We start from the raw sequence: 25,397 nt of genomic DNA on the forward strand, positions 1-25,397 counted from the left end.
AAGGATACAAGACAGCCTCGAGAAAGAAAGAAAGTAATATTTGGAAAGAAATTATTGAAAATAATGGGGAAAGTTAGTGTTGTGAATTAAACATATGCTAAATGGTCATGTAAAATATGTCTGAAATCATATGGGTTAAAGCCAGTGGAGCAACCGTTCCCTTAGGGATCCTTTGGAAATTGGGGATTGAGGTGAGCTTTGGTTGGCGGGGATGCTAAATTTCCTAAAATTCACAGGATAGATCTGCATAGGAGAGGATAGTGCCCCTGTGGAGAAACACTGTTAAATGTATGAGGAGAGTCTAGAATTCACATTTTCATCCCATAGTCATTCTCTTACAGTTGGTAGCTAGTCAGGCAGACATGAGCAAGACAGGAGAGGGCCCCCACACCCCACCAGGAAAGTCAGGCGACCATCAGATGGGTCAGGCAGTTGTCACACTGCCTCTCTAAGATAATAATTGGTTACAGCCAGCACCAGGGAAAGACAGTTTCCCTATAGATAGAAAAAAAACCCTGAAACTGGTGATCAGCAGCTTCCTGATAAGATCTCAGGTGTTGGCCAGTGAGCTCAAGCATGTTCACTAAGAGGCAAAATGGTGGAGTTTTACTGGCATATGACCTGTGAGGGCATTCCACCAGAAAAGGGAAGAACGCTGCAGCTGAACATGCATACGACTCCTGTAAACACACTGCGCACGCTCCCCTCCCATCACCAGCAGGCCATTGCACGTGTGCACAACCCACCCCAAGGGAAGAATCAGGAGAGAAGGGGCACAAGAACCTGGAAATGTGCCAGGATGTAAAGCTCTAAGCCAAAGGTCAAAACCCGCACTTGTCCTTCAAATCCCTCCCTTGGGCCTCTTCCAGGTGTATCTTCCTTCCTTTCATTCCTGCTCTAAAGCTTTTTAATAAACTTTCACTCTTGCTCTAAAACTCGCCTCGGTCTCTTTTTCTGCATATGCCCCCCAGTCAAGTTTTTTCTTCTGAGGAGGCAGGAATTGAGGCTGTTCCAGACCTGAACATATACACTGCCTGTAACAATTCATTACATTGTATATCATTTTTTTCACACTTGATCCCCACTTCTGAAACCATTGCATCCTTTTGAAACTGTTTGTGAAGTCCTGAAGTAAGCCTGTTACCAAAACTAATCATTATGAAAAGGTAATTTTCTTTTTAAAAGTACTTTTTAAATTTCAAGCCTATATTGTGATGAGAAGCAAATTTAAAAACGTAACTCCTTTACAATATAGCCTATTCTTGTTTTAGATTCTTTATCAAAGAGTGAATTTCCAGATCCATCATGAAGGAGGGGAAAATATCAGTGCTTCACCATTAACTAGTAAAGCAGTACAAGAGGTAAGTTAAAATGAGGGAGCGGGGTTTGAAAGGTGGCTGAGAGTGGAATAAAGTGGGATTACCTAACCTTGTGGATGAGAGGGGTTTTGTGTGTGTGTGTGTGTGTGTGTGTGCATGCAGACCACTTTTCTTTTCAGCTTTTGTGTGTGTGTGTGAAATATAACATTCATATAGATAAGTATACCAAAAAATGTCCAGCTCAATAAATTATCATAAAGAAAACACCCATGAAACTACAGGTAAAGAAGCAGTACCTAACCACCTTCCAAATCCCCCAGACCCTCTCCTTATTAAACTTCCTTTTTTTTCTACGGAGTCTCACTCTTTTGCCAGGCTAGAGTGCAGTGGTGTGATCTCCACTCACTGCAACCTCCACCTCCCAGGTTCAAGCAATTCCCCTGCCTCAGCTTCCCAAGTAGCTGGGATTACAGGTGAGCGGCCCCACACCCGGCTAATTTTTTGAATTTTTGGTTGAGATGGGGTCTCACCATGTTGGCCAGGCTGGTCTCGAACTCCTGACCTTAAGTGATCCACCCTCTTCAGCCTTCCAAAGTGCGTGGATTACAGGTGTGAGCCACCATGCCTGGCCTTCCGTATTTCATTCCTAACTTTTCTCTCCCTTTCCAGAGATCACCACTGTCCTGACTAATCCTGATAACCAGATCTTTGTGACTTTTGTTTTTGTTTTAAATAATGTCGATACATACCATACATACCCTCAATATGATAGTTTAGTTTTACCTGTTTTTGTATTTTATAGAAATAGTTATACTTAGTGTTATGTTTGTGAGATCCATTCATGCTGTTATATGTAGCTGTAGTTTATTCATTTTTATTGCCATGTAGAAATCAATTTCGGTGTGCATAGTACAGTTTATTCATATGAACATTGATTGACCTTGGTTTGTTTTCAGTTTTGGTGACTAAAAATAATGTGACTGTCATCATTTGTACATGTCTCTAGTATACATGGGCAAACAGTTCTCTCAGGCATATATGTAGCACTGGAAATGTGCATTGTGAGATATGTATATAATTCAACCTAAATAGATAATGCCAAATGCTTTTGTTTTGTTTTACCAATGAGACTTTGAACAGTAGTGTACAGGATTGCTAGTTACTCCAATCCAGGACATTGCTATTGTTGGTTTCCTAAACTTTGCCTGTTATCCTAAGTGTTTAATGATACCTAATTAATTGATTTATATTTTTATGATTACTAGTGAGATGGAGATAGCTCAGGAGAGATCCTCTTTTTGAGGTACTTGTTCGATTCTCTTGCTTATTTTGTGTTGGATTTTTGTTGTGTTCCTTTTCCTCATTGAGATTCTTCTGAATAAAATTGTCCGAACCAATTAAGTCTATATGTGTTTCAGAATCTTCCATCCTGGGAGACAAAGGAGGAAGAATATGCTCCCTGAAACCTGTCTTCTTTTGGTCAGTGTTTGCTCCAGGGAATTTAACTTTTCATGACTGTTTCTAGAAACGTAGAATTAGCATTTTTTAGATCAAAGACAGTGGCCTGGTTTCTGACATCCCAGCTAGACAAATTAAGATGTGATGATTCTCTATACAGATTGGTTTTTCATGAGATTCCATCAAATGGTAAGCTTCACTTTCACAGTGTAAAATATCCTTTATTTTTCTTGTGACTATTTTGGGAGACACCTATTGTGGTAAGTGAACTGCACTAACTTTTTTTTTTTTTTTTGCTGTATCCATCTTGACAAAGTCATTAGTATTTGTGTACTCTACTGTTACTTTTAGAACTCTGGTACAAAGCTTCAGTTGTGGAGTCTATTGGTGGAATTAGGGCAAAGATACTTAGCTTTTGCCCAGAGTAGAATATATGCAACTACCCCATTCTCACAACTCTTTTTTTAATATTAAAATTTAATTTGGTGAACATGGATCTAATATGCATGTGTATTCCCAGTTCAATACTAAGTAATCTGATTATCTCAAACAGGGTTGTAATGTTACTTTTTGCCCCTATGGAATTTTCGCCTCTTCCTCCTGCAGTGATGACTCTAGGACAGCACTGCCAATAGAACTTTCTTCAGCGAAGGAAATATGTCATACCTGCACTGTTCATCATTGTAGCCACTGATCACACAGAGCTATTGAGCACTTGAAATATCACTAGTGCACTTAAGGGATCACATTTTAAATTAAATGTATTTAATTAATTTATTTATTTTTGAGATGAGGTTTCACTGTGTTGGCCAGGCCGGTCTTGAACTCCTGGCCTCAAGTGATCCACCAGCTTTGGCCTCCCAAAGTGCTGGGAATACAGGTGTGAACCACTGCATCTAACCTTAAATTGTATTTAATTTTATCTAATTTAAATTTAAATAACCACATGAGGCTACTGTCTACCAGATTGGACATCAGAGGTCTAGAAGATGCACCATTCACTGGAGGATGGCATTCAGCCACCAGCACTGCAGGCAGTAGACTTCTTTTGTTGTTGTTGCACTCACTCCCTTCAGATGGCAGCCATAGCATTTTCTAGGGTCCTAGAGTGATGTGGATACACTTTGTCCTTTGGCATGTTTTGATTTGTAGTTGTACTGACTAGCAACTATTGTTTTCCCTCATTGGATGTGAAAACACATTACATTTCTTTGCTGTTCTCTCTGTGGGATTCAGAACAGTTCTTATATTAGCTAATGGGTCACTAAATGTTCCATGTATTAGGAGGAGTTGTCTTTCAAGGTCCAATTGAAGACCTAGTTTTCATGAGATCTTTATCTGAAGTTTTGTTCCTTTTGAACCTCTGATCCCTCCACAACTTGTCCAGTCACATCTCCTACTCTGCCTGCCTCCAGCATCATCCCTTTTCATGCCTTTCAAACATCTGTTATGTTCCAGTGGTGGGGAACATATCACCATTTTCTGTGCAGGCCCTTTGGTGCCTTTAGTGTTATTTTATAGAGTTTTCTCTCTGTTTGGAGGACACTTCTTATCTTGTGCTCTTGTGCTTGTCTTGTGCTCTTATCCCTTCCATATGAAGTATTTTCTTTGTGAAGTTTTCCTTGAGTCCTTTAATTGCCCCGTTCTCTATATTCCCTAAGCATTCTCTCTCACTGTTCCGTTTTAGCATTTTACAGTGTGACGTGGTATTGTCCGGTCACTGGAGGTATGCCATCTCTCTGTGTGCTCTTATTGTGCTTCTCAATTAGTGAATGCCTAGTTAACGCTTCATAAAGCGCTCAGTTGGAAACACCAACTGCATAGTGATCAGTCAGTGGTAAAAATAAATTAGGAAGTGGGTTTTTTTTTTTTTTTTTCCTAAAATGAATTAGGAAGTGGATTTTCAGTCATCATGTGGTGCTCCTGAGGTGCTGTGATGTTTTGGCCAGTGTGAGGAGTGTATCATTTTTCTGTTGAGCATGGAATTGCAATGTGTTTGCTAAGCTTGGCTTTATGAATTATTTGGAACCCGCTTGTTCTTTCCAAAATCTGTGAAAAGCCTTTTGTGACTTTCGGGACTTCTATTTTCTGCTTCTACAGTGAATTATAAAGTGTCAGCCTGGCCTCTTGGTGGCTTCTTTGCAGTGGGCCATGCTGTGTTACTGCAAGTGGGCACATGTTACTCTATTAAATCCCGTCAGTAAATGAAGGAGACCACTGGTAGTCCTCTACAAGTTCCACTTAGCAAGGAAAAGGAGTTCTTCCAAAATGATTGTCTTTTGCTTTGCTTTTTAAGCCTCTTAAAAGCTTTCCTGTCTGCCTTTGTCCCCTTTCAGCAAATTGTAATAGATCTAGATCTCATGAAGTGCTAGTCCAAACCCACAATGCACGCATTACGGCTTTGATTTATGAGGCACATTTCAGAATGTTATAGCTACTATTATTAGGTTAAAATATAGTGCTTAGCTACAAGATGCCGTGTGTTACACATTAACAGTAGATATAATAGCCACATTAAATTATAGCTCATAAATGAGAGATGACTTTATGTGTAATCTACTTTAATACTTAAGACTTTCATTACTTCACTTGTGAAAATAATGATTTTTATTTATATATCCAAGCAAAATAAAGATGTAATTGTTATGCAGTAGCATTTATGTTAGTACAAATGGAGCCGACAAGTTTGAAGATATTGCTGTTGTCCCTGTGAACAGGATGTTTGTCTATAAATAGAACAAAATGCATAATTGGTGAATAACTACCAAAATTACAGATTTCCAATTTCTTATTCATGTTGGTCATTATGCTTTTTAGATGGAACAGTATTCTACCACTTAGAGTATATTAACATTTTGTTTAGCTAGTATTAGGTATATCACTTAACCAATGGTGTTTTCTCTAGATAAATCTAATTAGAGTTAGAAATGGATTGTATACAAGGTTCCCATTAAAAAATCATTTGTACTGTGGGAAAGCTTGTTATGAGCATTTTAAGTGGCTACAGATTTATACGACTGGACTGATTAATGTTTAAAACTTGAGCATGGGCTAAGTATAGAGCTAGTTTGAATTTGTAAAATTATTGTTTAGAAATATTTAAATAAAAGTGAGCAGAATGTCAGTTATATTACAATATCTTGGCCAGCATTTACTTCTTCCATTCACCAGTTGGTAGACATTTGGGTTGTTTCCATTTCTTAGCTATTTTGAATAATGCTGCTCTGAACATTGATGTAAAAGTCTTTGTATGGAAATATGTTTTGATTTCTCTAGATGCAGAATTTCTGCATTGTTTGTTATATTATGTCTAACATCTGAAGAAACTGCCAAACTTTTTGTTTTCCAAAGTGTCTGCACATGTTTTACATTTCCACAAGGAATATGTTAAGGTTCCAGGTTTTCTACATCCTTGCTAATGTGTGTTATTAACTGACTTTTTTTTAAAATTTATTTTACTTTAAGTTCTGGGATACATGTGCAGAATGTGCAGGTTTGTTACATAGGTATATGTGTGCCATGGTGGCTTGCTGCACCTATTGACCTGTCATCTAAGTTTCCTCTCCTCTCCCGCAACCCCTCAACAGGCCCTGGTGTGTGTTGTTCCCCTCCCTGGGTCCATGTGTTCTCATAGTTCATCTCTCACTTATGAGTGAGAACATGTGGTGTTTTGTTTTCTGTTCATGTGTTAGTTTGCTGAGGATGATGGCTTCTAGCTTCATCTATGTCCCTGCAAAGGTCATGATTGAATACCTTTTTATGGCTGCATAGTATTCCATGGTATATATGTACCACATTTTCTTTATCCAGTCTGTCATTGATGGACATTGGGTTGGTTCCATGGCTTTGCTTTTGTAAATAGTGCTGCAATAAGCATATGTGTGTATGTGTCCTTACAGAAGAATGATTTACATTCCTTTGAGTATATACTGAGTAATGAGATTATTAGGTCAAATGGCATTTCTGGTTCTAGATCCTTGAGAAATTGCCATACTGTCTTCCACAATCATCGAACTAATTTACATTCCCACCAACAGTGTAAAAGCATTCCTATTTCTTCACAGCCTTGCCAGCATCTATTGTTTCTTGACTTTTTAAATAATCGCTATTCTAACTGGCGTGAGATAGTATCTCATTATGGTTTTGATTTGCATTTCTCTAATGACCAGTGATGTTAAGCTTTTTTTCATATGTTTCTTGGCGGTGTAAATGTCTTCTTTTGAGAAGTGTTTGTTCATACCGTTTGCCCACTTTCTGATGGGGTTGTTTGTTTTTTTTGTTGTAAATTTGTTTAAGTTTCTTGTAAATTCTGGATATTGGATCTTTGTCAGATGGGTAGATTACAAAAATTTTCTCCCATTCTGTAGGTTGCCTGTTCACTCTAATGCTAGTTTCTTTTGCTGTGCAGAAGCTCTTTAGTTTAATTAGATCCAATTTGTCAATTTTGGCTTTTGTTGCAATTGCTTTGGCGTTTTTGTCATGAAGTCTTTGCCCTTGCCGATGTCCTGAATGGTATTGCCTAGGTTTTCTTCTAGGGTTTTTATGGTTTTGGGTTTTACATTTAAGTCTTTAATCCATCTTGACTTAATTTTTTGTATAAAGTGTAAGGAAGGGGTTCAGTTTCAGTTTTCCTCATATGGCTAGCCAGTTCTCCCGCCACCATTTATTGAATAGGAAATCCTTTCCCCATTTCTTCTTTCTGTCAGGTTTGTCAAAGATCAGATGGTTGTAGATGCATGGTGGTGTTTGTGAGGTCTCTGTTCTGTTCCTTTGGTCTATATGTCTGTTTTGGTACCAGGACCATGCTGTTTTGGTCACTGTAGCCTTGTAGTATAGTTTGAAGTCAGGTAGCATGATGCCTCTAGCTTGATTCCTTTTGCTTAGGATTGTGTTGGCTAGATGGGGTCTCCTTTGATTCCATATGAAATTTAAAGTAGTTTTTTCTAATTCTGTGAAGAATGTCAGTGGTAGTTTGATGGGAATAGCATTAAATCTATAAATTACTTTGGGCACTATGGCCACTTTCACGATACATTGATTCTTCCTATCCATGAGCATGGAATATTTTTCCATTTGTTTGTGTCCTCTCTTATTTCCTTGAGCAGTGGTTTGTAGTTCTCCTTGAGAGGTCCTTCACATCCCTTGTTAACTGTATCCTAGGTATTTTATTCTCTTTGTAGCAATTATGAATGGAAGTTTATTCATGATTTGGCTCTCTATCTGTTGTAGGCATAAAGGAATGCTTGTGATTTTTACATATTGATTTTGTATCCTGAGTCTTTGCTGAAGTTGCTTATCAGCTTAAGGAGTTTGGGGGCTGAGATAATGGGGTTTTCTAAATATAAAATCAGGTCGTCTGTAAACAGAGACAATTTGACTTCCTGTCTTCCTATTTGAATACCCTTTATTTCTTTCTCTTGCCTGGTTGCCCTGGTCAGAACTGCCAGTACTATGTTGAATAGGAGCGGTGAGAGAGGGCATCCTTGTCTTGTACCAGTTTTCAAAGAGAATGCTTCCAGTTTTTGCCCATTTAATGTGATATTGGCTTTGGGTTTGTCATTAATAGCTCTTATGATTTTGAGATATGTTCCATTAATAATTTATTGAAAATTTTTAACATGAAGGGATGTTGAATTTTATCAAAGGCCTTTTCTGCATCTATTGAGATAATCATGTGGTTTTTGTCATTGGTTCTGTTTATGTGATGGATTACATTTATTGATTTTGTATTTTGAACCAGCCTTGCATCCCAGGGATGAAGCCAACTTGATCGTGGTGGGTAAGTTTTTTGATGTGGTACTGGATTCGGTTTGCCAGTGTTTTATTGAGGATTTTCGCATCGATGTTCATCAGCGATATTGGCCTGAAGTTTTCTTTTTTTGTTGTGTCTCTGCACAGTTTTAGTATCAGGATGCTGCTGGCTTCATAAAATGAGTTAGGGAGGAGTCCCTCCTTTTCAATTGTTTGGAATAGTTTCAGACGTAATGGTCCCAGCTCCTCTTTGTGCCTGCGGTAGAATTCGGCTGTGAATCCGTCTGGTCCTGGGCTTCTTTTGGTTGGTAGCCTATTAATTACTGCCTCAATTTCAGAACTCATTATTGGTCTATTTCAGGGATTCACCTTTTTCCTGGTTTAGTTTTGGAATTATGTATGTATGTGTCCAGGAAATTATCCATTTCTTCTAGATTTTCTTGTTTATTTGTGAGAGGTGTTTATAGTATTCGCTGACAGTAGTTTGTATTTCTGTGGGGTTAGTGGTGATATCCCCTTTATCATTTTTTGTTGTGTCTATTTGATTCTTCTCTCTTTTTCTTATTATTTCAGCTAGCAGTCTATTTTTAACTGGCTTTTTGATAGAATTTTTTTATTAAAGCCATTCCTATATATGTGCTATCTCATTATGATATTTGTTTGATATTTATATTCCAAGTAACTAATGATGATGAGCTCTTTTTTTTTCATGTGCTTATTGGCTGGCTATTCTTATACTTCCTTAATGTAATGGTATTCAAATATTTTACCCATTTTTTAGCTTGGTTATTTGTCTTATTGAGCTGTAAGAGGTTTTTTATTTTGTTTTGTTTTTTAACATCTTGCAGTCAAGTGTTTTTTTTTCAGATTTATGATTTTAAAGTATTTTTTCTCTCAGTGTATATTTGACTTTTTGTTTTCTTAATGCTGGCTTTTGAGGTACAAAAAATGTTTAATGTTCCTGAAGTTTTGTTTATTAATATTTTCTTTTATGTATTATACTTTTGTTGTTATATCTAAGAAATCTGTGCCTAACCCAAGTTTGCAAAAATTTACTCCTGTGCTTTTTTTCTGAAAGTTTTATAGTTTTATTGCTTACATTTATTTATTTACTTATTTAAGTAAGAATAAGTTGTCCCTTTTTTGAAATAAGTATAGACTTGAGGGCTATCCATCTGTAAAAAGGTGAAATTAGAACTTTACCTCATATCACAATAAAAATTAACTCAATAGAATAATGTTTGTTTTGTTTTCTTTATCTTATGATACTTATTCTTTCTTAGTAGATTTTAAATTTCACATTTAGTACACACAAAGATGGCAAAGGAATTATTTTGAAGTTTTAAATGAAATAATTTTATTTGGGCTGAATTTTTGTTATAATTATTGCTTTATTAATTTTTCCCCAGGTGCTCTGGAATTTTGGTTTGCAAGCTAATTTTGAGTGATGAAACATCATTCTGTCCCACCTTCCTCCTCTAATGATTCTGTAGTATTGTGGTTTCTCTCTGCTCAGTCCTGTGGCACTTCACTCCAGAATATGTCCACTGATAGTTTTTCATATGACGTTGTTTCCCCTTTGTAAGGTTGAGAATATGAGAATGCATACATGGAGCCAGTGAAGGGATTGTCCTAATTCCTTTCAGCCTTGTTCGTGTGTTCTTCCTCCTTAGGCCCACATCTTGTGTAAATGCATAGCCTGGACAGTAAATCTGGATGAAGTTTTTTCTTTGCAGGGTATGCTTTTGATTCATGGTTCTGCTCTGGAAAGGAGCACCTGATAGCCACTGCTGATATCTGAATTCTGAGCCCCAAAATGTTGAACTCTATTGAACTTGGGTGTCCTTTGATTTTTTTTTTCTGTGCTCAGTATTTAGAGCACAGTTAGTGTACTCAAACAGGAGTTTACCATCCCGTGTTGGCTGGAGTTTATAATTTTTTCTTTAGTTACAGAAATAATGCAAGCTTTAATTTTAATAATTCATTTATAGGGAAATAAGGGATATTGACATTATCCGGCACACTATATTTCTTGAAAGTAAAAGAAATTAGATGTGAAACATCTATGATAAAATAGATATATGGATATATGTATAACTTTATACTTTCTGCTTTTTTAAAATATAAAAATAATTTAATAAACAATACATTAATATATGTGAAAGACGAAGTTCTCTCTTTTTCTCCCTCTGATCTTTCTATTCTCTGATCTTTCTGAGCCCCATGAATCCCACTGCTTAGATATAAACATTTCTAACTTCATATGTTTCCTTCCATATTCCTAAGTACAGACAGATTTTCTGTATAGCTTCTCTGTCTCCTGGAGGTTTATTATTTTGTTTTGTAAACTAAAATGAATTCATACTGCATATATTATTTTGCAGCTTACTGTTTCATGTAATACTGGTATGTGTCATTGAATCTGCCCTTATGATTCCATATAGACCATTTACATAATGGCATCATGGTATTCATTGGATGCATGTACCATGATTTATTGTTTGATTTATTTATTTTTTTGATTTATTTATTGTATTTATTTATTTATTGTATGATTTATGTATTGTTTCCTTTGCTTTTGTACATTTAGATTGTGTCCAACTTTTCTCTATTTTAGACTAAACTGCACTGTGCATTTTACGTACACATCTTTGCATACTCATGCTAGTGTTGCTCTGCAATAAAATGGTAGAAATGGGCTCCTGGGATAGGTAATTTCCTATTTTCTTGTGGTTTATTTTTATAACTTTGTGTAAATGCTCACTTTGTTTTGTTTACTGTTGATACCAGCACATCACTGGAAGCATGGTATGTCCTCATTAATTTTTGTTTAGTTGTTTTTTGGACAGTATTGCCAGATGAGTGTTCTCTGTGGAAGATTCAGTTTACAGTGATCATGACATCAGTGATCTGGATGGTAACACAGTGCCAACACAATTCAGAACATCCATTTCTGCATTTTAGTCAGCATATAGGTCTGACCAAAGAAGGAAATACTTTGCTCATTGTCATGCTTCTGGGATAATATCTTTACTTATTTGATAGCTTGATAATGCAGGAGTGTGAATCATGATATTGATTAGACTGGCAAATCTACATCATAGATTTCCATTCTTCACAAAGGTTTATACTAGTTGCTTCCTCTTTTAGCACCACTGTTAGAATTTTATTCTTTCTTCTATCCTGCTGTTTCTTCATAAGGCCCATGCATTTCTGATATTTTTTTATATTTTAAAATAACTGTGTTTGTAATAAGCAATACATTTTTGTTTTTTATCTTTTGTTATTTATTGAGTTATTAATTGCTATTTAAATTCATTTGCAAAAGACATTTTCCAAAAAATAAGACATTCAAGTTTTCTATCTTAGTTACAGTGTAATCTATGGGTGTTAACAGTTTTCTTTTACTTTATTTATTCATTCATTTATTTATTTATTTATTTGTTTATTTATTTATTTGAGATAGTGTCTCGCTCTGTTGCCCAGGCTGGAGTTCATTGGCACTATCTTGGCTTACTGCAACCTCCGCCTCCTGGGTTCAAGCGATTCTCAAGCATCAGCTCTCTTAGTAGCTGGGATTAAAGGTGTGTGCCACCATACCCGGTTAATTTTTATATTTTTAATAGAGACAGGGTTTTGCCATGTTGGCCAGATTAGTCTTGAACTCTTGGCCTCAAGTGATCTGCCCACTTCGGCCTCCTAAAGCACTGGAATTACAGGTGTGAGCCACTGTGCCTGGCCAATCTCCTTTTACTTTTAAGGAGATACCATAATATTATTTAGCCCTGTAGGGTCTAAAATGTACCACTCTGATAGATGTTTCCTACATTTCTTTAGTTTATACTTAGTATTGGTAACATCTTTTTGTTTTCTCTCATTATCTTTCATCTACTCTTCATGGGGCCTTCTTTCGTCACCATTTTACCAGAACAGCTTGTGCCTCGGTCACCACCAGTGACCTCTTGTTGCCAAGTTCGTGGGTCAAATCTCAGTCTGTTTTATTTGACTTATAAGTAACATTTGACATACTTGTTTCAGGGACATCTCGGTCGTCTTGTTTTTCTCAGACCTCACTGGCCACTGCGTCTCATTGTCTTTGCTGGTTTGTCCTCATCTCCCCAGCTAAATGTTAGATACCCTAGGTCATAGTCTTTAAACATCATCTCTGTCTACACTCATTCCTTAGATGCATTCATACATTATCCTGACTTGAAATAATCGACTTTGTGCTGATGATTCCCTGCTTAATAGCTCTAGCCCTGACCTCTCTTCTGAGTTCCGGACTTGAATGTACAGCTGCCAACCTAACATCTATAGTTAATTTCTTATAGACAACCCAATCTCAATATGTTAAAATTGAACTACTGATTTCAGCCCTCTTCCTCTCCCCACCTACCGCATCTTGCCAAACAATGACCTTCTTTCTGTAGTTTTTCCCATGTCACGAAATAGAACTCTTTGTAGGTGTTTGTACCATAAATCTTTTGCTGTCATCCTTGATTCTTCTCCTCCTCTGTGGGACATCCTGCTGACCCACCTTTCACAGTGGACTCAGAATTGGGCTCCATTTTACCATCACCACTGCTACCACCCAGGTCAGATTATCATCATATCTCCCCTAGAGTCATAAAGTAGTGTCCTGTTTGTCTCCCTGCTTCTGCTTTTGCTATAGTCAATGGTCAACAATACAGCCAGAGTGATTCTTTCAGAATACATCAGATCATGACACATTTCTCAAAACCTTTCACTCAGAGTAGAAACTAAGGCTTTATAGTCATCTACAAAGACACCCATGGTCTCTTTTCTCCACTGTTAAGCTTTATTGTTGGACTTTATTTTCCTTCCAACTCTTCCCTGCCCCCAATATACACATTCATTTTGCTTAGCTGACTCTAGTCATATTGGCTTTTTTTTTTTTTTTTTTTCCTTTTTGCCATTCTTTAAGCATTCCCAGCAAGCTGTTGCCTCTGGATCCTTCTACTTGCTGTATTTTACCTGGAATGTTCTTCCCAAATATCTGTATCCATATGACTTATCCTCTCACTTCCATCAGGTGTCTGCTCAAATGTCACTTCATGGAGATCTTCCCTGCTCTTTCTCTGTGTTATTATGGTGTTCTCACCCAGCCACACCGCTTTATTTTTCTTTCTAGCTCATATCAATATGTATAAAACTTATCTGATATGCTTTTCTGACATGCTTTTCTGACATGCTTTGTATTTATTTTTGCTTGTCTTTTACTGGATTGTAAGTTCTTTGTAGCAGAGACTATGCATATTTTGGTCAGTTTTGTATTTCCAGAATTTACAACAATGCCTTTCACAAGTTGGTGTCATAAATATTTGTGGAAGAATGAATGAGTAAATGAGGAAAGTAAGATATGGATGTGATGAGTGGGGTAAGTTCTGCTGTGAAATGGGGAGGAATAGTTGAATGGGACCCTATTTGATAATTTCTCAGTTCATTGGTGAAATAAGGCAAATTGCCTTATTTTCCTTTCTTCCCTACTGTACCATGAGTTTCTTAGGAATAGGGGTCATATCTTAATTGTCATGGTAATCCTGTTGCCTAGTGCCGGGTCTTAAACATAGTAGGCATGCCAAATTATGTGGTCAGTAAACTTTGTGGGTTCATCTAGAACACAAAGTCATTTATCAAAAGTAATTTTAAAAATTGGGCATGGAAAAAAAATATACCTTATACACCTCTATTTTTTCCAGAATGTAGGTTTCATAATCTGGATCTAAGAATTCTAGGAGATCCAAGAAGGGTTTGGCCTCTAAATCCCCTGAAGTAGTATGCTTAATATTGATTTTTAAAAAATTTTTTAGAGACAGGGTTTGGCTGTGTCACCAAGGCTGGAGTGCAGTGTGGTGCAGTTACAACTCACTGCATCATTGAACTCCGGGGCTTAAGTGATCCTTCTGCCTCAGCCCCCCAAGTAGCTAGGACTACAGGCGCATGCCACTATCCCTGGGTAATTTTTATTTTATTTATTTTAGATACGGGGTCTCAATATTTTACCCAGGCTGGTCTCGAACTCCTGGCCTCAAGCGACCCTCCTGCTTCAGCCTCCCAAAGTGTTGGGATTACAGGCGTGAGCCACTGCACCTGGCCAGTATACTTAATTTGATGTGTGTGTGTGTGTGTGTGTGTGTGTGTGTGTGTGTGTGTGTGTATGTGTATGTGTGTGTTTGTATTCATGTGAGTGCACATGCATGTTTGTTAAATTTTCTGGGGAAAGGGCTCAGCTTCCATGAGACATGTACAGGAGTCCATGGTCCCTAAACATGAGAGCAGCTAAGCTGTAGCCTTGCCTGCTAATTGGCAGATGAGATGAAGCAGAGTCAGACTTTAGAGTGATTTACTCCATAGAGTATTTTTCTATTGCTTGTTCTGACAGGTATTTCTAAAAGTAGTATCACCAGTAATAAGGATTGCATGCTTAGTATTTTGAGTTCAGATGAAATTTGCTATAAGTAAGGGTTAGGTGGAGGGAAGTACTTTGGGTTATTTAAGGCTATGTTGGAGGAGAGTGGTAGCTCTTGAGCTCAACCTAAACTATTTGTAATCCTTGCCTAGTTTATATGTGCCAACAGCTCAGTTTACAGTAGGCCAATAGATTTCTCAGAAATTAACCCTTATTGCCAGACATGGGAGAAAGTTACTCCCAAATAGATAATTTGTCATAGTCATTGACCAACAATAATTCTTCCTGTGAGTCACACTTGACACATGGCACTATCCATGTTCTTGTGAACTTGTTTGGTGATGGTGTCTGTTGTTACAGGATTTGAAAAATATTATTAGTGCTTAATAAGCTAACCTTTGAGCTGTGTAACACACTTGACATTAATGAGATTTCATGTTAAATTTTATGCTGGGAACTGATGACTTGGTTTTGAGGTTTAATCTATTTCTGCTGTTATACACTCTAAATTAATTAGCAGTGTGCCACTATGAATATAAAAAGTGGCAGTAGTAATCATTTCGGGGGTAAGTTTTGCCTGACCTCTTTTTTCTTTCTCCATTATATGAAGTTAAAAGAAATCTATTTTCTTCATTAATGTTTCTGGTTAAACTATGATCTTGGTAGACTGCCCCCCAAATTAAATGTTGCTTCTGTGGTCCAAATGAGCCTTTCATTTTACTTTCTCTTTCGTGATTCTCATTAGGAGAAGCTCTTACAGAAAATCCTTTTATCACATTCATTTCTGAGCATGTGAATTTCATTTATCTTCTGAAACAAACTTTTAAGTTTCATACATTTTAAGTCTCCTATCTTGAGCTAGCCCATCCATTTGGACAGAAGCACAGTTTAGGTCCATTTTATGAAATAGAATCATTGTTTTGTGGACTACATTTTTCTTTTCTTTTTTTTATTTTTATTTTTTAACTTTTTATTTCCATAGGTTTTTGGGGAACAGGTGGTATTTGGTTACATGAGTAAGTTCTTTAGTGGTGATTTGTGAGATTTTGGTGCACTCATCTCCCGAGCAGCATATACTGAACCCAATTTGTGGTCTTTTATCCCTCACCTCCTTCCCACCCTTTCCCCCTGAGTCCTCCAGGCTGGAGTGCACGATTATAGCTAACTGCAGCTTCAAACTCCTGTGCTTAAGTGGTCCTCCCTCATCAGCCTCTGGAGTAGCTAAGACTATAGGCACATGCCACCACACACAAAAAAATTACTTAATTTTTAAAATATTAAATATAAGATTTAAACAATTAAATGGATTTTTTAATTGTTTGTAGAGATGAGATCTTGCCATATTGCCCAGGCCAGTCTCGAACTCCTGGCCTGAAGTGATCCTCCTGCCTCAGGCTCCCAAACTAGTAGGATTACAGGTATGAGCCACTGTGCTGGCTTAGCCTGCATTTTTTATTGATATTTTTCAATTGGTTTCATTTACCTCTAAATGTAGTTGTATTCTGCTTAAGTGCCATAATTCTTACCATGTTTATATTTTCAGTTCTATACTTGGATTAGTTGATGACTTTCAAATCATTCAATACATCCTCTCAATTTAGAAGATTCTACAGATGAACAGGAATTGAAAATGTGACATGAAATCTTTTTAAAATAACATTTACCCACTCTGAATACAACATATGAGACTTTTTTTTTTTCCTATATGGAGTCTTGTTCTGTCGCCCAGGCTCGAGCGCATTGGCGTGACCTCAGCTCACTGTAGCCTCTGCCTCCTGGGTTCAAGCAATTCTCCTGCCTCAGGCTCCGGAGTAGCTGGGATTAGAGGTGTGTGCCACCACACCCGGCTAATTTTGTGTTTTCAGTAGAGACGGGGTTTCACCAGTTGAGCAGGCTGGTCTTGAACTCCTGACCTCGTGATCTGCCCACCTCAGCCTCCCAAAGTGCTGGGATTACAGGCGTGAGCCACCGCACCTGACCACAAATGAGACCTTTGAAAATATATCTTCAAACATTTAAACAGCACAGTAAAAGCAGACTTCTTACACCTATATATAGATCCAAGCAATAGAGATTTTTCACATACTCTGAGGCTATAGCAATGAATAAATAGTGTCCCTGATCTTGAATAGCTCACTGTCTAGTTGGAAAGAACAACAAAAAAGTAAATATCAATATATTATGGTAAGTGCATTAATAGTATGCATGTAATATTTGAGTGGGTAGAAGTGTGATACTGTCTTAAGATTTTACTTACAGCAAAAATATTACATGTCAAGGAAAACTTAGAACATGTTTTTGACCTTGGAACAGGCAAAGATTTCTTTTTTTTTTTTTTGAAATGAGGATCCCTGTCATCCAGACTGGAAGGCAGTGGCATGATCACAGCTCACTGTAGCCTTAACCTCCAGGGCTCAAGCAATCCTACTACCTCAGCCTCCCATATAGCTAGGACTAGAGGCACGTGCCACAATGCCTGCGTAATTTTTTATTTTTTATTTTATGGAGATGGGAGTCTTGCTTTGTTGCCAGGCTGGAGATTTCTTAAATATGATACAAAAAGTACTAATCATAGTTAAAAACTGACGAATTGGACTAATTTAAAATTAAGAACATCTGTTAATCACAAGACATTATTAAGAGAATGAAAATGTAATATACAGAGTAATAGCAAATATTCATAATTCATGTATCCAATAAGGGATGTGTATCCAGAATATATAAAGAGCTTCTATAAGTGAATAAAACAGATGGATAACCATTAGAAGAATGGCAAAAGACTCAAACAGACACTTGACAAAAGAATGTATTCAAATGGCCCAAAATATACAGAAAGGTATTCAACTTCATTAGTCTCTGGCGAGGTGCAAATTAAAACCACAAAGAGATACCATTACATAATTACCAGAATTACTCAAATGAAAAAGACATGAAATGCCATTTGTTGGCATGGATGTGGAGCAACCAGAACTCTTACAATTGCTGGCTAGTGTAATAACCACTTTAGAAAATATTTGTCACTATTTACTAAATCTGGACATATGTATATTCTATGCCTTAGCAATTCCACTGCTAAGTATATACCCAAAATATAATTACCAGCATGTCAGGGCAGCACTATTGGTATTATCTTCAATCTGGGGACTACCCAAATGCACATTAATAGAAGAAAAGATAAATAAGTTCTGGCATGTTTATTACAACATGATATGACATAGTAATGAGTTGAACAATTTTTTTTTGTTTGTTTTTTGTTTTTTTTTTTTGTTTTTTTAAGAGAGATGAGGTCCCATTGCATTGCCCAGGCTGGTCTCAAACTTCTGGCCTCAAGCCATCCTCCCACTTTGACCTCCCGAAGTGCGGGGATTACAGGCGTGGAGTTGAACAGTCTTTAACTACTCTTAAAATCTGAATGAATGTTTGTTGAGTGGAAGAAATCAGAACAAAAGAGTACATGATTTCATTCATATAAAGTATAAAAATAGACAGAATTAATTTATGCTGCTGCAAGTCAGGATAGTGTTTGTTTTGGCAGGGTTAGTGACTGCAAGTGAGCTCAAGAGGAGCTTCTAGGATTCTGGTGGTGTTACATTTCTTTGCCTGAGGGCTTGTTACATAAGCGTGTTAAAATTTGTTAAAGCATACAGTCATTTGATGTGGCTTACACATCAATGAAAAGTTGTTTAAAGAGGATACCATGGATTAAACACAGGAAAGGAGAATATATGCTGGCCATAATTGTCTTTGCATCATGGGGCTGTGAATAAATAGTATTCTTTTTCTTTTGCATACTTTTTTTGAATTTGCAAACCATCTTTAGTGAATTTGTATTAGTTTTATAACACAGAAAAATAAATGAGCTTAAATAAATACAAATATAAATGTGCATGTAATATTGCCAGCGTGTCAAAATCCTGTAAAGAACAAGTGAACACTTTGATGCCAAATTGGGTTAAGGAGAAGAGAGGCGCGGTGGCTGACACCTGTAATCCCAGCACTTTGGGAGGCCGAGGCGGGCGGATCATGAGGTCAGGAGATCAAGACCATCCTGGCTAACAGGGTGAAACTCCATCTTTACGAAAAATACAAAAATTAGCTGGGCGTGGTGGTGGGCACCTGTAGTCCCAGCTACTTGGGAGGCTGAGGCAGGAGAATGGCATGAACCTGGGAGGCGGAGATTGCAGTGAGCCGAGATTGTGCCACTGCACTCCAACCTGGGTGACAGAGCAAGAGTCTGTCTCAAAAAAAAAAAAAAAAAAAAGAAAAGAAAAGAAAAAGGAGAAGAGAGGAGGAGACACCTCTAGGCCAGTTGTCTGTAGGCAGCTTATTTAACTTATTTGTTCCTCAGTTTACTTTTGTGTCAAGTAGTATTATAATTTTTAACACTTTTATAGTGTTACTGTAAAATTTAGGGATGCTTGTATGAAACACTTAGCTCAGTCCTGGACATATAATAGGTGTTTAATAAATGGTAGCCATTATGTTTCTTATATATTATAAATAAGATGCTGGACTTTACTGCTGGTAAATAGTGTGTCTAGGTCTTTGTTTCTTCTCTGTACGAACCTGGTCCTCTGTATTCCTCAACAACTTGCGCTGCTCTTTTTTTTTTTTTTTTTTTTTTTTTTACCTCCACTGTATCTAACCTTGCTTCACAAACAATTATAGTTTATCTGTTACTGACTTTCCTTCCATTTTTTTTTTTTCTTTCTCCCAGATCTCCACTAAGTTCCAGCTTGGTGATCTTGAACTTTCTTTGTTAGCTGATTGGATGGAATTTCTCTACTTGTCTGATTTATCTCGGGCCCTTTTTACATTTATATGAATTAGGATAAAAACATTTAAATGTAATATATACATTTAATTGGAAAATACCTTATGATAACTTCATTATGTTTCCAGTGTCACTACCTCAATTCAGTCGCTAATTATTTTAAGCTGGGACTGAGGCAGCAGTCTCCAAACTGGATTCTTGCTCCTGGAATAATGTTACTGAAACACAAATCTGATTGTTACTCCCTTTGTTTAAAGCCTTCCAGTGGCTTTCCCTTCCCTCTAGTTGACAATGGAGGTTCTTTGGCGTGGTTTATAGGTCTCTTGCTGGGCTTACCTCTACCTTCTTTCATCCTCATGTCCTGCTATTTCTCTTTCTGTGCTGCATTCTGTGGCTTTGCTGAGTCACTTAAGATTCCTGTATTTTGCCATGTTTCAGAAGTTACATCCTCTTAAGTTGTATTTTCTTCCTGAAATCATTTTCACCAGTTCTCTGGAAACTCTCAATTTTTTCCCACTGAAAGATTACCTTCTCTGCGAAGCCTTCTGTGATCGTGCCTCCAGGCAGAGGATATAATGATCTCTCTTCGTGTTCTGGTAATACTCTATATGTGTTAATACCTCTCGTATAAAAGTTGTTATTATTTTATAATTATTTCTCTATATCTCTGCTTTCCTTCCTATTTTCTGAGCTCCTTGAGGGCAGAGCCTGTGTCTTACTCCTTTTTGTCACCCCATTGCCTAGTAGGAGATATGTAAACTGAGAGAGAAAATGAGTTCATGTGTGGAACACCAGCTATAAGGGAATTGAGGAAATGTAGTTTTTAGCTTCTCAACTTCTAGCAACAGTAAGACAATCTGTAAGGGGGTCTGAGTGGAGCTGAGTGAACTAAACTGTAGTATATGCCACAATCTGGAACCCAGGAGGAGGCACTGTATTTTATTGGCACTCAAACCTCAAGCAGTTATTTTTTGCATTGTTGCCCTGATAGTATACAAGCTTTTTATCTGTTTTTTTCTTTATTTATATGTCATTCATTTTTATATGTTGTTTTTTTCATAATTAAATTATAGTATATAATTTTGTATTGAGTTGATGGTTTTTGCACTTTCTAATGCCCGAGAAACCAACAAGAAACAATTTTATTTTATTTTTTGCATGACCAAACCGGTTTAGAATACGTGTGGGCAACCCTAAACAACAGCCAGTTGGGTAAATCGTAAGCATTGGTTAATATAGCTTACATATGTTTTCCCTTTAGAAGTAAGAATAAATGCATTTATTTGTGTCCTAACATAATATATTTGTTTTCTGTTGCTGCTGTTGTATATTACCACAAGCTTTGCAGCTTTAGAACAATACAGTTGATTATTTTACCATTCCCATGTGACAGAAATTTGACAGACTTGGTTGAATCTCTTCTTAGAGCCACACAAGGCCAAAATCAAGGTGCTGACAAGGCTGTGTTCTTTTCCAGAGGCTCTGGAGAAGATCTTGTTTCTGTGCTCATTCATGGTGTTGGTAGATTTAATTCCTCATGGTTGTAGGACTGAGGTCTGCATTATCTTACTGGATGTCGCCTGATGGCTGTTCTCAGTGTCTACAGGCTGCCTACATTCTTTGGCCTGTGGTTCCCTTTCTTCCTCTTCAAAGCCAACAACTGTGGGTTGAGTTCCCTCCTGCTTCAAATCTCTCCTGCCTCTTCCCTCATGGCTTATCTCTGACACTCACTCTCCCTGATCCTTATTGAGAACTATCCTCTGCTTTAAGGGCTCTTGTGATTAGCTTGGTCCTACTCAGATAATTCAGGATAATCTCCTCACTTCGAGGTCTGTACTGTTAATCACACCTACAAATTTTCTTTGCCATGGCATGTTACATAGTCACAGGTTCTAGGGATTAGGATATGGCCATCATTGGGGGCCCATAATTCTACTTACCATATATGGCAACTGTCAGCTTGATCTAAAAGAGTGAGTTTTAAGTATTTGTTATGTGATGATGCCCGGGTAATTAATTGATTACATGATTTATTACTTTATTATTACTTACATTGTGTCTTAATGAATAACATGATATAGATCTAAGTAGCCAAACTAAGCTATTACGTTATCCTTCTGTGATCACAACAAGCTATTGGTATTGATAAACTAAGCCTTAAGTTTTTCTTCTGTTTAACTGAGATTCTTAAGAAAAAAATAGTAAGTGGAAGTGGATAGACACTAAACTAGGAAGTTATAGAACAAATAATATTTTTCTTTGACTAAATGCAGATATGGTCTTCATCCTTTCTGTTTAAAAGACTGTAATTAATGTATTGACATTTTTCTCCTCGTGGAATCTCTCAGATTAGTAAATGGAGAGTGAGAATTTCAGCTGATTGCTTCAAGATTGGCAGGAGGTACCGTACACATTATAAACCCATCAAACACTATTAATTACCTACTTGTTTAGATGGAAAACATGCCTTTTAATAGTTAAAGGTTGATTGTCTGAATGTTCTACTTCTTTCTGGGTCACAGTGGCATTATTCAGATGAATAATTTATTTCTTAATTAATCTAAATAATAAATACTTCAAAATGTATTGTCAAGGAAACAAATATAAGTATCTCATGGTTAGGATATTAGATTGGTAAAAAATAAAATACCAATTATTTGCTTTATAAGTACTTCTGAGGGATTATTTAATACACTGTGGGGTTTTTCTCTTTTCCCAATTCTATTTTTATTTTTTGGCAAATGATTGAGAGAGGAACAATATGTTGATAGTGCTCTTTTAACATTTATTTTGTTACAAGCAAAGTTGGATGGATTTTTAAATTTATCTGTCTTCAAGTTTAATATCTGATCATTTTAAGCAGTCACATTATCACTGTCTTCTCTGTTCTTATGGTAATGCATTTTTGCCCTTGCTATTTTGTTTCTTTAATACAGGATGAAGTAGGTGTTCCAGGTAGCAATTCAGCTGACCTATTACGCTGGACCACTGCTACCACCATGAAAGTCCTTTCCAACACCACAACCACCACCAAAGCGGTGCTGCAGGCCGTCAGTGATGGGCAGTGGTGGAAGAAGTCTTTAACTTACCTTCGACCCCTTCAGGTAAGCAATGCATCTTTCTTTTTAAAATCAACTGCATGGTTTATATAAATTCGTTAGCAATGTTTCAGTTGTTTTCACTGTTATATCTTTATCTTCTCTAGATTGTTAAAACAATCTCTTAAGAAATGTAGGCCTCTCATCAGATAGGGAATGAGTAATCTCTTTTATAGAATGTAATATATTCCCATGGAGTACTTGCAAAGGACAGTAATAGAGATTTAGGTAAGGCTCGGTTTATATATCAGAATTTAGTGTGATGAAAAGAAAAATTTTATCAATGCTTACTTGCTTTTGCTATTATTTCTACAGACTGGTAGTTGAGGAAGAGTGCTCGGAGGCAGACTGGGGGCTCTCAGGAAGGAGAACAGTTGAACAGATTCTTGCTTCCATTCTGGAAGTCAGTCAGGGCAGGCAGTAGAGCAATTGAGTTTGCTCTGCATTCTCCTACTGCAGTCCTTTAATCTCACACTGGAAAACAAAGAGGAAAAACATACAACTATTAGCAGTTCACCTCAAACAAACACTCCATGTGCATCTCATTCATTCAGTCAGCAAATACTTATTAGGCATTATTTTCCTGTCAAATGTCCTAATCATTGGGAATATGGTGAAGAAACACTTCAGTCTAATTCCCTTCCCCTGTGGAACTTACATGTCAGTGAGGGAGACACAGAAAATACATATTTGTATAATAATTAATGGCAGGTGATAACAAGCATGACAGAGATAACATAAGCAAGGTGGGTAAATACTGAGGAGGGAAGTTCTGATTAAGATAGAGAAGTTAGGTTTTTCAGAAAAGGAGTCACTTCGAGCAGAGATATGATTGAACCAAGGAGAACAAATACAAACTCTAGCTCCCCTGGACTGGGGCAGCACACTTGACATCTGCATAGAACATAAAAGGGGCCAGTGTGGTCTGAGCTGAGTGAACAATGGGGAGAATGGTAGGAGTTGAGATCAGAAGATGGTGGGGAGGCCCATCATTGAGAGCCTCATGTAGACTGTGATAACGACTATAGATTTTGATTTTGAGTAAGATGGAAAGCTTATGGAGAATTTCAGCAATGCAATTGTGTGATCCAACTTTACTTTTACTATGCTCATTTAAGTGCTGTAGAAAGAGAAGAAAAGAGACAGTGAGATCAGTCCTCCCGGTGAGAGAAGTGGGTAGTTTGAACCACGGTAGTGACGAAGGCAGTGGGAAGAGGTTGGTTTGGGGATGGGATATATTTTTTAGACCTTCTGGTGGTCTGGATGTGGAAGAAAGAGGAGACCTAAGAACAATGGTCCAAACAGTTGGATAAATGAAGATGCCGTTTACTGAGACGCTATTAAATCTCAGCTGTAATTTTTATCATTTGCAGCAGCAGCTTCATCGTTTCCCTAGACTATGCTTGGCATAAAGTAACCACAATAAACCTTGGAGGAATAGGTGAATTCCTTTTACTTGGCTCTTCCAGTAAGGAGCTTTACAATCTATATGGAGAGAGCAAAACATAATTAACTATAATCTAGGCATACTAAAGTTCTTGCTACTCTGCAGTGCTGGTAACAAGTCTCAAAGCCGTGTGTGGGGTGGTAGTTGTGAAAGAGTTGGGGATCATGAAAGGGACACAGTCATATCATCTTGCATCCATCTGTCAAGGATTCAGCAGGTAGGGTCTGAACTGGGCCTGGAAGGAAAGTTACGATCTAACCAGGCAGTCGGCATGGCAGGACCCTCACAGTGGGAGAGAAAGACATAGAAGCGGATAGGATGCATAAAGCAGGCAGTTTGGTTGAGGTGGAAAGTTAGCCTTTAATGTTAGTTAACATTTAACAACCTCAAATGATGTTCCACATAGTTTAGTTGTTCGGCTGTTGGTTGTTTGCCTTGTTCAGAGCTACTAAAGGATTTTTAAGGAGGGCAGCAACACAGACAAGATGATGTTTTCGAGTGGTTATTCTGACTGTAGTGTAAAAACTCACCATGTGAACATTGATTGCTTCAGTGTTTCTAATTCACTGATGTCAAAGTGACCAGGAAAAGAAAAAGGCACTGCAGGGTGGGGTTGATGTGCTGCTCTTAGCATGTAGTTATGATCCTTCATTCTCTGCCGGATATGTGTGTGACTCTGGCTCTCTTTTTAGGTCATGGGAAATGCAGCAGGCATTACCAGTTTCTTTTGAAATCAGCCTTTTCTTCCTCCCTCTCTCCCTTCTTTCCTTGCTTTTACTTCTTCTACCTCCTTGCCTTCTCTTTCTTTTTATCCATTGTTCTGTACTTTTTTTCTTTTTAGGGGCAAAAATGTGGTGGTGCATATCAAATCGGAACTACAGCCAATGAAGATCTAGAGAAACAAGGGTGTCATCCTTTTTATGAATCTGTCATCTCAAATCCTTTTGTCACTGAGGTAAGGACAGCATGTCTAGGAAGATAGATTTAACTGTCATGCTGTTGTAGACAGTAGAAACAAAAACTAAAATTTTCTTGAAAATAGACTTATTTGTCTCGGTTCTTACTCATGTTATTCATTGGTTTTTACATTTTTTTGGTATATATTATGACACATTATGAG

The 25,397-nt window shown here is 37.4% G+C and overlaps 1 protein-coding gene across 3 annotated transcripts in view; it reads left to right on the forward strand.

The window, feature by feature from the left end:
• The window catches only part of NBAS (NBAS subunit of NRZ tethering complex), a 394,628-nt gene that overhangs the window by 209,669 nt on the left and 159,562 nt on the right, over window positions 1-25,397 (forward strand). For all 3 annotated transcript variants that reach the window (XM_004028860.5, XM_063696052.1, XM_063696053.1), the window contains exons 35-37: window positions 1,272-1,361; window positions 22,669-22,836; window positions 25,119-25,232. In XM_004028860.5, coding sequence (XP_004028909.2) covers window positions 1,272-1,361; window positions 22,669-22,836; window positions 25,119-25,232 — 372 coding nt within the window. The remainder of the gene's footprint in view (window positions 1-1,271; window positions 1,362-22,668; window positions 22,837-25,118; window positions 25,233-25,397) is intronic.

This window comes from Gorilla gorilla, chromosome 12 (assembly GCF_029281585.2).
Source record: "Gorilla gorilla gorilla isolate KB3781 chromosome 12, NHGRI_mGorGor1-v2.1_pri, whole genome shotgun sequence".
In the NCBI taxonomy this organism is placed as follows: domain Eukaryota; kingdom Metazoa; phylum Chordata; class Mammalia; order Primates; family Hominidae; genus Gorilla; species Gorilla gorilla.